Source organism: Garra rufa, chromosome 5 (assembly GCF_049309525.1).
Source record: "Garra rufa chromosome 5, GarRuf1.0, whole genome shotgun sequence".
NCBI classification, from domain to species: Eukaryota; Metazoa; Chordata; class Actinopteri; order Cypriniformes; family Cyprinidae; genus Garra; species Garra rufa.
Window position 1 is genome coordinate 25,211,517 of NC_133365.1, and position 13,819 is coordinate 25,225,335.

At 35.5% G+C, this 13,819-nt stretch overlaps 1 protein-coding gene across 1 annotated transcript in view; it reads right to left on the minus strand.

Annotated features, from left to right (window-relative positions):
* Window positions 1-1,442: 1,442 nt before the first annotated feature.
* Window positions 1,443-13,819, minus strand: part of ntrk2b (neurotrophic tyrosine kinase, receptor, type 2b) — a 37,422-nt gene continuing 25,045 nt past the window's right edge. The window contains exons 16-18 of the mRNA XM_073840660.1: window positions 12,901-13,141; window positions 6,698-6,856; window positions 1,443-6,213 (exon numbers count right to left, since the gene is read on the minus strand). Coding sequence (XP_073696761.1) covers window positions 6,028-6,213; window positions 6,698-6,856; window positions 12,901-13,141 — 586 coding nt within the window. The 3' untranslated portion in view covers window positions 1,443-6,027. The remainder of the gene's footprint in view (window positions 6,214-6,697; window positions 6,857-12,900; window positions 13,142-13,819) is intronic.

A 13,819-nucleotide genomic window follows, 5' to 3' on the forward strand; every position in this document is an offset into this window, starting at 1 on the left:
ACTTACATTTTAGTGTAGGACTAGGCTTAAGCCATGTCACCATGTCTGCGAAACCAGGGGTAAATGTCATTGTTTTACTGTATTTTTGATTAAATAAATCCAGCCTTTTTAAGTTTTTTAAGTTACCTTTTTTGTATGTGTATGTGTATATATATATATATATATATATATATATATTAATAATGTGTGTATACAAGATTTATAATGTTTATTTATTTTTTAAGAAGTCTTTTCTGCACACCAAGGCTGCATTTATTTGATCAAAAATTCAGAAAAAAATTTTAATATTGTGAAATAATATTGGAATTAAAATAATTGTTTTCTGTTTTAAATATACTTTAAAATATAATTTGTTTGTGATGCAAAGATACATTTTTAGTATCATTGTCACATGATCCTTCAGAAATCATTCTAATATGCTGATTTATTAAAAATGTTGGAAACAGTTTTTATTTTTGTAACCTGTGATATTTGTTTCAGGATTCCTTGATGAATAAAAAGTAAAAAAAAAAAAAAAGCTTTTGTAACAATATACACTACTATTCAAAAAGTATTTTTTTCTTTCTTTTTTAAAAGAAATTAATACTTTTATTCAGCAAGGGTTTGTTACATTAAATAGATACAAATAGATAGTAAATACTATATTGTCAGAAAAGAGATGCTGTTATTTTGAACTTTTTATTCATCAAAAATTCCTGAAAAAAGTATCACAGGGTCAAAAAAATATGAAAACGTTTCCAACATTGATGATAAATCAGCATATTAGAATGATTTCTGAAGGATCATGTGACACTAAAGACTAGAGTAATGATACAGGAATGAATTATATTTTAAAGTACATTAAAATAGAAAACTGGTATTTTAAATTGTAATAATATTTCAGAATATTACTGTTTTTTCAGTATTTTCTATCAAATAAATGCAGCTTTGATAAGCATAAGAGACTTCTTTAAAAATCTTACTGATATATATATATATATATATATATATATATATATATATATATATATACTGACCACAAAACTAGTCATAAGGGTCAATTATTGCATCATCTGAAAACTGAATAAGTAAGCTTTCCATTGATGTATGGTTTGTAAGGATAGGATATTTGATTGAGATAAAGCTTGAAAATCTGGAGGGTGCAAAAAACCTGACCTTTAAAGTTGTCTAAATAAAGTTCTTAGCAATGCATATTACTAATCAAAAATTAAGAGTAGGAGTAAGAGTCATTTACAGTAGGAAAATTACAAATATTTTAATGGAACATGATTTTTACTTAATATCCTAATGATTTTTGGCATAAAATAAAAATTGATAATTATGTCCCGTACAATGTATTTTTGGCTATTGTACAAATATATCCGTGCTAATTAAGACTGGTTTTGGTGTCCATGGTCACATATGTATAGTTATGAATATAATTTGCAACATTATAAACAATGTAGTAAGACATACCACTTTTATTAAATGCACAGTATTACAAGGAACATTTCCACTGACTGCAGAGAAGCTTCTCACAGGATGCACAAGCATAGAGTACTGACACCTAAAGCCGTGAGAGATTGAGTCTGCCGGGAGCACGCGCTCACACACACACATCAGAACACACACACACATTCACTCACAACTAGTGATCCAGCTAAACAAGAAAAAAAGGGGAACATAAATGTCTAATTCCAGTTGCCTAAACAGGTGCATTTCACAAAGAAATGTCCAGGTTAATCCCAAAAAAATTTCATGTATTCTTTCTTTTTTTAAATTTGGGCTGACCGGGACATTTCTCAACACTTTAAGTGTAACCCAATGGAGCATAAAATCTTGGCTTACAAAATAATGCATAAACAGTGTTCCAGTACTCAGTCACAGTTCTTCATTCATATACAATGTTAAGAGCTTTCCAAGAAATCAAATGAGGATGGGGGTTGTCTTGGCTCTTTCCCCCTGGGCGTGAATCAACCCTCAGTATTAAAAAAAAAAAAAAAAAAGGGCGCAGTAAGCGTCGGTAACATCAAATTGTTTACTACACAGGGGAAAAGGCTAGTTGATCAATTACAGATATTTAAAAAAAAGAATCATATTTTTATTATGAACAACCACAGGGAAAAAAATTGTACATTGTCACGCAAATTAAACTGTATTTACACTCACATATTGCCGGAGGCCCATTAGACATGTTTTTCTTCCCTTTATAATGTCACACATTTGACATGATGCCTGTTTGAAACAGAATATATAGAGAGAACATACTATTTATATAGACATCTATTAGAACTGTACAGAATGGATTATAAAGTACAGGCTGGCTATTAGAACACACAGAAATCTGTATAGCAAAAAAAAAAAAAATTAAAAAACAAGAAAATGCCATGTTTGTTCAATAAAGTCTTCACATAGTCAGTTTGCCACAACACAAGAAAAATTGTTTAGCGTAACTGACTGAATACATTTCTTTGATATCAGTAACATTAGCAAATGTAAATAACCTCTTTCAGTGCATTTTCTTTTTCCTTTTGTTTTCTTTTTTTTTTTTTTTTTTTGCAGTGCTTACAATTGTAGGGTGAAAACTACAAAAATATGAGCAGTACATCTATAAAGAAAGTGCAAAGCTCTAAGAGGTCATAAGTCACTGCTCAAAAGATCATGACCGTAATGACCGACACTTGACTCGATTGGACGCTGTTCGACAACTCATGAAAGTCGGCTGTTAAAAGTAGGTCCTGCCAATGTACTGTTTGGAAAGAATTTGACATCAGTGTACAAAGAATGATTGATCCTGCTCATGTATATTTACAGTCTAATTGCATATATACAGATGCTTTCAAAGCAACACGTCTCCGGTACTTCACACCCCGAAGAATCAGTCAGTCGGTGCAACGTGTGTTGCTGGGGTCCCCGAAGAGCCCCGTCCATCTGAATCGAGAAAAACATTTACTCCTGCAGAGGAGGACAAGTCCGAATACTGTGGCCCTGGAGTTAGTCAACAGTAAAGATAGTCTAATGCAGATTTAGTTTTGACTGAATCAAATAAGTACTGCGTGGAATATTCAAGTAAGCCCTAAGTATGAACAACAGTAATTGTGATTAAGGAAATGATTACAGTGGATTCAGAAAGCACCCAGACTCCTTCAGTTTTTGTTTCACCGTTTAGGTGCAGTCACATAAGCAAAGTTTTCACGGTCAAAAAAAGCTCAGCTTGAAATCACAAACAAACAACTGTCACATGGGTTTTGCAAAGCTTCTCAGAGCCATGGCTTTGACATGGCTGTTTAGAATGAAGAAAATGACGACTGATTAATTGATCAACAGGATTCATATTCTAAACGGTAAGCAAGTTCTGCTTTGTTTACTTTTTTTGTGTATCCGCAGTCCTAGTTTCATTTTCCCTTTCTGAATGACAAAAGTAGACTACCTGCTAGTTGGCCATTGGCTGTAGTCTTTGTGTTGTTCAAATTTTGACCCAAACACAGGCAACAACAGAGTAAATTTCGTCCACTAGTTCTTTCATGTGGACTTTAAACATGCTGGGCCTTGCCTCATAATGAAGCAAAAACCAAATATCACATGAACATTATTCATATTCTTTGTTAAGTCACTTAAAACAGCACACAGCCAAAATAATTGTGAGTAGTTTTGGGATTACTCTATGAATGTCCTCAAGTGTCCAAGCCAATGCTCAGACTTGAACCCAAACATAAAAATCTCTGTCAACCAATCTGACAGAGAATGGTGGAAAATCTCCATATCAGGTGAAAAACTTGCCACATTGAATCCAAATAGACTTGAGGAGGTAATTGGATGCTTTAACTAAGTACTGAGTACTTAAGTTGTGATTTTTTTTCTTTTAATAAATTTGCAGTTTCCACAGATCTGTTTTTGCTTTGTCGTTATGGCATAAGGCGTGTAAACTGATGAAAAATACATTTTAGCGTAGGGCTAGAATATAAATGTAAAAAAAAATTGCGCTGGGCAACGATTAATCGCATTCAAAAATACACACATACAGTATTGTATATATTTATATTCATATAATTTATATTATATACAAATATATTCAATATATAAACATTATTCTTAAATACATACATGCATGTGTTTATTTATGTATACATAATAAATATACACACACACACACACACACACACATATATATAATGTACACAAAAATTGTGATTAATCGATGCCCAGCACTACAAAAAATGAAGGGATCTGTATACTCTCTGAATGCACTGTATAATGTCATAGGATAATGACATTTTGAGTTGCCATTCGGTCCGTTGTGGTCTATTTAAGCCTGTCGGTTGTCAGTCGTCCTCCTCTGGTAACATGTTTGGTGGGGTTGAAACACACAGGTTGAATCGGGACGGTCCCTTCATAGGGTCTTCATGTCGTGACCTCAGGGACAGTCCGACTCGTGTCATTCTCACACGAACATTCACTTCACAGTGCCCACCAAGCCCATCGCTTTGAAACGGCCCACAATACATCGAAAACAAATCGATCATAGAGTATCACATACACATATTATTTAGCAGTTATTTCGCAGTTGATACATAAACAGATACTAATGAATAATCCGAGAGCAAATCAAATCCAGCTGCTTAGGCGGGTCTGTTGCGTTATGGACAACATCTATGGATATACTCCCCAGGAACAGGTAAGAAAGAAATCTTCAGTCTTCGCAAAGGCAAAGTCCATCAAATTGCAACTTGACGACGATTAAGGGTGCTTACACACTAGTTTGCGACACTTCAGAGAATTTGTTGATTTTGATGCACAGTTATGCGACCGAAAGTAGGGAATTTGTACTTTGGCTGTAATGAATCCCAAAGAGGTGGGTCCAGTTGTGCTTTCAGAAATCCAATTGGCTGTATTTCTGCTTTGCTTCAAAACAGCCCTGGCTCTGTCCGTTCATCCATAATCCAAAACCGCTTGTCCGATGTAGGGTCGTAGGGTTGCTGGAACCTATCCCAGCCTCTCAGGCCAGTCTGGGTCTTTCAACACCTTCAATCAATCCATCAAACGCTCTGTCAAAATGTTTCTAGTGTGTAAGCACCCTAACGTTAAAAAAATTAGACTGTTACCATTGACTGACACAAGAACAGCATCTCTCTTATTGTTCTTGGAACCTCAGTTAGAGAGACAAGTGCCCTTTGAATCAGAACTTCAGCGCATACGGCCAGGGAGCCAAACAAAGTCTGAGGAAATACTTCAGTGCCACTGCTGGTGACTTTGCCTCTGTGCTCACTCCAAACATTCTGTCCAACTTCAAGCCTCTTCCGAAGAAAAAAAAAAAGAAGAAAAAAAAGAAAAAACGGAGGCGTCTTTGTCGCTGTGCTTCTATTACAAAGTTCGCACTGAGTAAGGATGGGGCGCACCGAGATGTCCAAAAACACCTTTCATCGATCTCAGCATTAGACATCAAAACTTGGCACAGAATAGTCTAAAATTAGATCAGGTGTGTTAAAAAAAATTCAATTCAAATGAAACATGACTCTGGCAGTTCCGTGATTGTTACTCGGTAGTTTGCGGTATGAATAGTATTGCGATCTGCGTAATGTCTGCCAGAATGTCGCCAGTTGTGCTAATGACTGGGTCCTCATCAAGTCCGAATTTTGTCCATCTCGATAAAACGAATAGTAACAGAAATGTAAAAGTTCCTAAACCGAATGACCTTTTTCAAAAAGGCTGTTAAACAAAAGGTCTACATTGTCTCTGACGCATATTTACAACAATCAGATATTTCTGTTTGTAGACCGTTTGGGCTTTTTAGAAAACATGATGCATGACAGATACGGACATGTCCGAATGTGGGAAAACTCAAAGCAATGCACACAGTCAACTTTAAGGCCTTTAGTCTATGTGGTGAGAAGGCTGAAGCACAAGCCATTTTTATGAACACACACAGAGACACACACACACACACACATCTATATTCAATCACTCATTCTAATCGAAACCATCCCTTACTCATACCACGCATTCACACTTTTTCTTACTAACAATTACACACCCATACTGGCAAACGGATCAGCCCAGGATGTCCAAGTAAACAGGCGAGGCCTTGGCCAGGCTCTGGAGCAGGTTGTGGATTTCTTTGATGTTGAGTCTCATGTAGGGCTCCCTCTGCCAGCAGCCCAGCATCAGGTCATACACCTCTTTGGGGCAAGTACGAGGTCTCTGCAACACCCGACCCTGTGTGATACACTCGATCACCTGCAGGAGGCAGCAGAAACACAGTCCCGAATGATAACTGAACACAGGCTTCACTAAGGGTGCATCAGTCTGCCTAGAAACAGCCTTTTTAGAAGGTTGATACAGTGAGTACTTTTGAGTAAAAACTAATCACTAAGTGAATAATTTGTATATATTACTTGGAGACTTCCATCCCTATTTGTGACCCTGGACCACTAAACTAGTCATAATGGTTTAATTTGTTTTTATACTGAATAAATATGCTTTCAACTGATGTATGGTTTGTTAGAATAGGACAATATTTGTACGAGAATCTGAGGGTGCAAAAAAATCGAAATACTGAGAAAATTGTCCAAATAAAGATCTTGGCAATGCATTTTACTAATCAAAAAATGTTTTGATATATTTACAGTAGGAAATTCTGTAGGAAATTACTTGTGGTCCAGGGTCACATTTCTGAGTTTATGAGATACACGTTAGGTACGACTGATTATGACTGTCTTACCTCGTTGTTTGAGAGCTGGTACCAGGGTTGCTTGCCATATGTGAATATTTCCCAGAGGACCACACCCAAACTCCACACGTCACTCTCTGTGGTGAATCTCCTGTACATGATGCTCTCTGGTGGCATCCAACGGATGGGCAGCATGGTGTGACCACCCACCTGAGATAAGAGATACAGATTAACAGTGATTGGTAGAAGCATATGTCTGTTAAATCAGTCTCCTCCCATTTCAGTTCCATCTTCAGTCTCCATAATGCACAAAAAAAAAAAAAAAAAAGTTTTACTTGTGTGCATGCGCATTTTTACATTTAGTTTACCTCGGCCGTTATCTAATACTAATACTCTTAATATTTATTTTTAAAAACACTAATGATTTAATTACATTGGTAAATATAATCTTTAACATATTTTAATATATTTCAAATTGAATATCCATACTGTCTAACCCTCTTTGGACTGTTTTGTTGTTTTTTCCCTCATGTGTCCATTGTCACACCCCTTTGGACTGTTCATGTTGGTTTCTCCCTCCATTGCCCATATTTGGTTATTTCCGCTGTCCTAGTTAAGTCATTATTAGTTAATCACCATCACCTGTCCTTGTATCATTATCCTGTCTTTATAAGTTGGTTTCAGTTCAGTGTTCATTGTCTGGTCTCAAGGTTACTTTGGTATTTGTTTTTTTTTTTCTTCTTCTTTTTTAGGTATATTACAGTATCGCAATGTTTCTTCACCAATATCTATTAATACATTCATAATAGATTTTTTTTCAAACAGTATTATTTTGCAGACTAAAGACTTTCACAGTCTATTTTGCAATCATGTTCTGCATATACACTACCAATTGACAGCCAGTACATCACTTTTCAGACTTTCCATGCAGATCAAGCACTGATGAATTGCAGCATTGTACAGTGTACGTAAACAATCCTTAAAGGTGCCATAGAATGCATTGAGAGAATATTTTAAATTGTTCTCTGAGATCTACATAGAAGGTATATGGCATAGAAAAGGGTTAAAATTCTCCAGAAATGGTTTTACAGGTCTAATTACAACCCTAGGATTTGTCCCTAGAATTAAATGCTCTGTTATTGCCTTATTTGGAAGGTCCGTGAATATTAAATGAGCAGCTTTGTTCTGATTGGCTGTCTCACAGTGCAGCTCGCTCTAACACAGCTGTACGGAAATACATGGAGAAAATATATATTTAATTACGGAGCTCGAGCCGCTATTAATATGCGGGGCATTGAAACTGCTTTGAATCCACGATAACTTTTTAGTTTCACTTTTGAGGTCGGTGATTGCATGTGCTCTGTGTAACGTTATACTACAGGCAGTACTTACCACATTTGACAAGTTTAGATGCTGTCAGCAGTGATCAGGATCTGTAAATCATTCGCCGTCATCTCTCCTTACTCTGTTTATGTGGTAAGTGAAATCGTATGTACTGCAATGTAACGGTAGTGAACGGTAGTGTAAATACCATGTAGGCCTACTTACTAATTAATTACAATAACTGTATAATAATTAGAACCAAACTGTAAACCCAAGTAGTTACTTTACACACTTATAGTGCAACCAGAATAGCTCCAAAAAAGAAAAATTGTCATGTAATCACGCTTGTGTTGCTTCAAGACATAGAAAAGCTTTGCAAGGAACAGGATGAATTCATTATTAATCTTCCCCTCTATCACACCTCTCAAGTGCCAGATGTCAGCAGGACTGAATGTGCAGAAGTCTAAATGAGATTTTCTATGATTTTGGGTCTTTCTTACTCAAAGCTACTGTTTGGCCTCAGAAGACTTAGAATATGGAATTTTTCTGTTGCAAAATGCGTTGCTCAATAGTTTATTAGATGAATTAGAATGAACTTTCCACCTATTCAGTACCAGAAGAATAGAAATTGTGATACTGTAAATCGGTGTATCCATCTTGTTTAAATGTGAGACACTTCAGATTAAGCATATGGAGTTTTTTACAGCATAAAACTACATAAAACCGATGCATGTTTATGACCTCTCATTATCATGACATTGCATTGCGGGATTCCTGGTGATCACGCAATGACAAAATCTATTTTTTTCTATTATTATACAGCAGAGGGAGCTGATAGTCCTTCATCTCATACACACACATGGCTGCTGACACAGCAGAGTGTTTCCGGCTGTGTTGGCAGGATGCAGGTTTGGGAGAGCCCTTGAGTGTCAGATGGTCTGGGCTTTTTCTGGAAGAACTCACTGTGGGGAACTGTTGGTTTTGAGGCACTTTCATATTTACAGTATTTAATCAGCTGCTCAGATGCATACATTTAAATAGTCATTAGTCATAATAATAAGAGTATATCAGTTAGATTATGTATTATGCATATACACAAACTGCCTTTTGCTTTCATGCACTCTTAAAAATAAAGGTTTAAAAAGGGTGTTTTTGCAGTGATGCTATAGAAAAACCGTTGGTTCCCCAAAGAACATTCAGTGAACAGTTCCATTAAAAGAACCATTTTGAAGAACATTTTTAAAATCTAAAGAACCTTATTTGACTATAAAGAACCTTTTCTGCATTTGAAAGATTCCATAGATGGTCAAGGTTCTTCATAGAACAACTGATGCCAATTAAGAACCTTTATTTTTAAGAATGTGTGTTCATTCTTTCCATATGAATTTGTCAGATTCATACAGATTAGATTCAATGGAGGTTTAACAGATAATATTAGGTCACAGACTACTTTTAATTCCTTCTTTTCTTTCTTTGTTTCTTTCTTTAGTTTTATTTATTTGCCTTCAACAGACTGAAAAAGTCAGGAAACAGAAGGAAGAGGTTGGGATCAGGAAATGATCACATTTCTTCCTGCAGAGTGTGAAATTCTCTGATATTTCCTGTGTTAAACTCTTCAGTGGCTTTGTTTGATTAACCAATGAAAATCTAGCATATATATCTGTAATATCTTTACATATTTGTAATCCTTTTTGATCTGATTTTGAACACATAAAGCTGTAGCCATGGGAACCAGATGAGTCCTCTCCAATTTGACTTTGCTGCAATATGGAACTTTTGCACTTTTATTGACATTTTATCTTATTATTTTAATACTGTAAGGTTGCTTTGACACAACTTGTATTGTAAAAAGCGCTGTATAAATAAACTTGACTTGACTTGACTTGACTGTAGTGGTTATCTTTTTGTGCTATTAGTGGCAACAAATGCAAATGCAGTATGTTTATTTTAGCTGCATGACATTGAAACATTATCTCAAACAAAAGTTTTCTTTGAAAACAGTCTTTCCTTTTGCATTTCTGTTTGGTGGCAACAACCAGAAAAAATTGCTGATCAGCTTTTTGCATGTCTCCACTGGTATTTTTGCCCATTCATCTTTAGCGATGAGCTCCAACTCTTTCAGGTTGGAGGGTCTCCTTGCCATCACCCTGATCTTTAGCTCCCTCCACAGATTCTCAATTGGATTTAAGTCAGGACTCTGGCTGGGCCACTGCAAAACGTTAATGTTTTTGTCTGCTAACCATTTCTTCACCACTTTTGCTGTGTGTTTTGGGTTGTTGTCGTGCTGAAATGTCCACTGGTGCCCAAGGCCAAGTTTCTCTGCAAGACTGCCTGATGTTGTTGTTGGGAATTTTCATGTATTGCTCCTTTTTCATGGTGCTGTTTACCGTGATTACGTCCCTGGTCCACTGGCTGAAAAACACCCCCAAAACATTAGGTTCCCACCACCATGTTTGACAGTGGGGATAGTGTTCTTAGGATTGAAGGCTTCTCCTTTCTTTATGTCAAATGATGGCTACATCATTGTGGCCAAACAATTAAATTTGTTTCATCTGACCATAAAACAGAAGACCAGAAGTCATCTTTCTTTGTCCAGATAAGCATTTTGCAAAGGCCAAGCGGGCTTTTGTGTGCCTTATCTGGACAAGTTGTGTCCTCCTTGGTCTGCGTCCGTGGAACCCAGCGGTGTGCAGTGTCTGTTGGACTGTCTGCCTTGAGATGTTCCCACCAGCAGAGCCCAAATTTATCAGGATGGCCTTGGTGGTGATCCTTGGATTCTTTTTTTACCTCTCTCACTATCCTCCTGGCCAGCACAGGTGTCACTTTTGGCGTCCGACCACGTCCTCTGAGATTTTTCACAGTGTGGAACGTCTTATATTTTTAAATAATACTTTGCACTGTAGCCACTGGAACTTCAAAACATTTAGATATGGTCTTATAGCCCTTTCCTGACTTGTGAGCAGCCACAATGCGCAGCCGCAGGTCCTCAGTGAGCTCCTTTGTCTTAGCCATGACTGTCCACAAACCAACAGCAGAGAGCTTCTGTTTTTTACCTGTTGAGTTGATTAAAACAGCTGTTCCCAATGAATCAGGGTAATTAGGATGGCTTAGAACAGCTTGGACTATTTGGAACGGTATAGAACTTTAGATTTTCCCATAGACTGTGACAGTTTGATATGAATAATTTTGGACATGCCACTTTTTGTCCAAATGTAAATAAAAGCTGAGAAATATTTTTTTCCACAATGATGCCTCTTGTACATCAACTTATCTTTTGGGAGAAGCCTGTGTCATTTCCAGTCAAAAAAACTTGCTGGTTGACTAAAAGTAACTTTAAATCAGAATTTGTCAGGGGTGTAAGTAATTGTATGTATGTATATATTGTAAATACTGTGTATATATGTCCCCTCAACGTACATGGTGGGAAATGTTGTCATAATATTTGTTTAAAGGCATAATTGCATTTCATATTATACAATTGTTTGATTACTGTGTGATATATCATTTTAATAAAATCATACACTACCAGACAAAAGTTTTTGAACAGTAAGTTTTAAAAAAATGTCTCTTCTGCTCACCAAGCCTGCATTTATTTAATCCAAAACACAGCAAAAACAGTTGAAATATTTTTAATAATTAAAATGACTGCTTTCTATTTGAATGTATTTTAAAATGTAATTTATTCCTGTGATCAAAAGCTACATTTTCAGCATCATTACTCCAGTCTTCAGTGTCACATGATCCTTCAGAAATCATTCTAATATGCTGATTTGCTGTTTAAGAAACATTTTTTACACCATACCATTCAAAAGCTTGAAGTCAGTATAATCTTCTTTTTGGAAAAGAAATTATTAATTTCTAAAATATTAAATCCATGCTTTTATTTAGCAAGGATGCTTTAATTTGTTCAAAAGTGATGATAAAGACATTTAGAATGTTACAAAAGATTTCTATTTCAGATATTGTTGTTCTGAACTTTCTATTCATCAAAGAAACCTAAAAGAATTCTACCCAGCTGTTTTCAACATAATAACAATAATAATAAATGTTAATAAATAATTATTATATAATTGAATGAAGGATCATGTGACTGGAGTAATGATGCTAAAAATTTAGCTTTGAAATCACAGGAATAAATTACATTTTAAAATATAGTCAAACAGAAAAAGTTATTTTTAACTTTTTCATAATTTGACAGTTTTTGCTGTACTTTGGATCAAATAAATGCCATGTTTGCATTCATATTTTCTCCAGAGAGTGTGATCTCTGAAAAGAATTTGACATGGCCCTGGATTGTATTCTGTGGTTTCTCTGAGATTTCCTGTGTTTACACCCTTCAGTGACTTTGAGCAACCAATGAAAATATATCATACATATCTGTAATATATCATTACTGATTCTGAACACATAAAGCCCTAGTGGTTATCTTTTTGTGCTATTAGTGACAACAAATGCAACTCCAGTATGTTTATTATAGCTGCATGACATTGCAACATTGTCTTTCCTTTTGCTTTTCTGTTCGGTAATAATCAAGATATTTTAATTTACTGAAAGAAAAGACCTAAAATGTATATTTATAAGCAAACACACAATAAACACATTTCAGTAACTCTACTGAATTTATGAGATTTACTTAATCTAATCTGTAATATTCAGGATTTTGGAAGATGTATTACGAACAAATGTAATAATTTAAGAGCAAATCGTTGAACTACTCATATTAGCAAATAATCTGTCCCCTCAATGTACATGTACTATTTCATATTATATAATTGTTTGATTACTGTATGATATATCATTTTAATAAAACCATATACTGTATAATGTAGTTATTCATTTAGATTTCAAATGAAATATTTCAAATGAAGACATATGTAGTACATTTTAGGGACCACTGTAATATGAACATTTCCAAGGTGACCCACACTTACCCTATAGTAGTCGGTGCTGTACACATCTCTGGACATGCCGAAGTCTCCTATCTTGACAAGCAGGTTCTCTCCCACCAGGCAGTTGCGCGTGGCCAGGTCTCTGTGCACAAAATGCTGTGAGGCCAGATACACCATGCCTGCTGCTATCTGCTGAGCAATGTGGAGCATCTGAGGCTGAGTTAACTCCACCAGCAAACTCTGCTGTCCGTCTGCCATCAGCACCGCATCTGGACCATGAGCCCTGCAAGAGAGAGTATGAGAAAACACGTAAAATTTAATAAATTTAGAGATCAGGAAGCAGACAACACACAAACACACTTTGCTTCGCATTTAAAAAGTATAGCTAAAAGACTTTTTATGGGTTAAGTGTGACATAATCATCATTTAACTATGTAAAGCTATATTCAGTCTTACACAACGTACAGCTTAGACTTCACAGATCAAATGAAAATTTCTTTATTTAAATAATCTATGCAAGCTTTTTAAAAATAAGAGCTTCACATTAAAATGTGCACTACTTTTAAAAACCTGCATTTTTTTCCAAAAAACCTTTCAGAACACAAAAGATGACATTTTGAGGAGATTTGTTTTGGACACCACTAACTTAAACTTTAAGGACAAAAGTCAAACAGGTTTGGAAGGACATGAGAGTAAATGCTAAAGTTTTTATGTGTTACATTACTTTTGCCTTACTTTTTAAATCTGGGCAGGGCTTGCTTGTTTGTTTTTAATACAAAAAGTTCATTTTTAGCAAACGTAAAAGCCCTTTTAGGAAAAGGAAAAGGAAGTTCAACACTCTTCAGCAATGAGAAAAATAAAGCACAAATGTTAGTTAATCTGAAGTAAGTTTTTACTTTTTTGAAAAAGTAACTCAGGTATTTCTTGTAAATAAAAAAAGTAATGCATTACTTTACTAGTT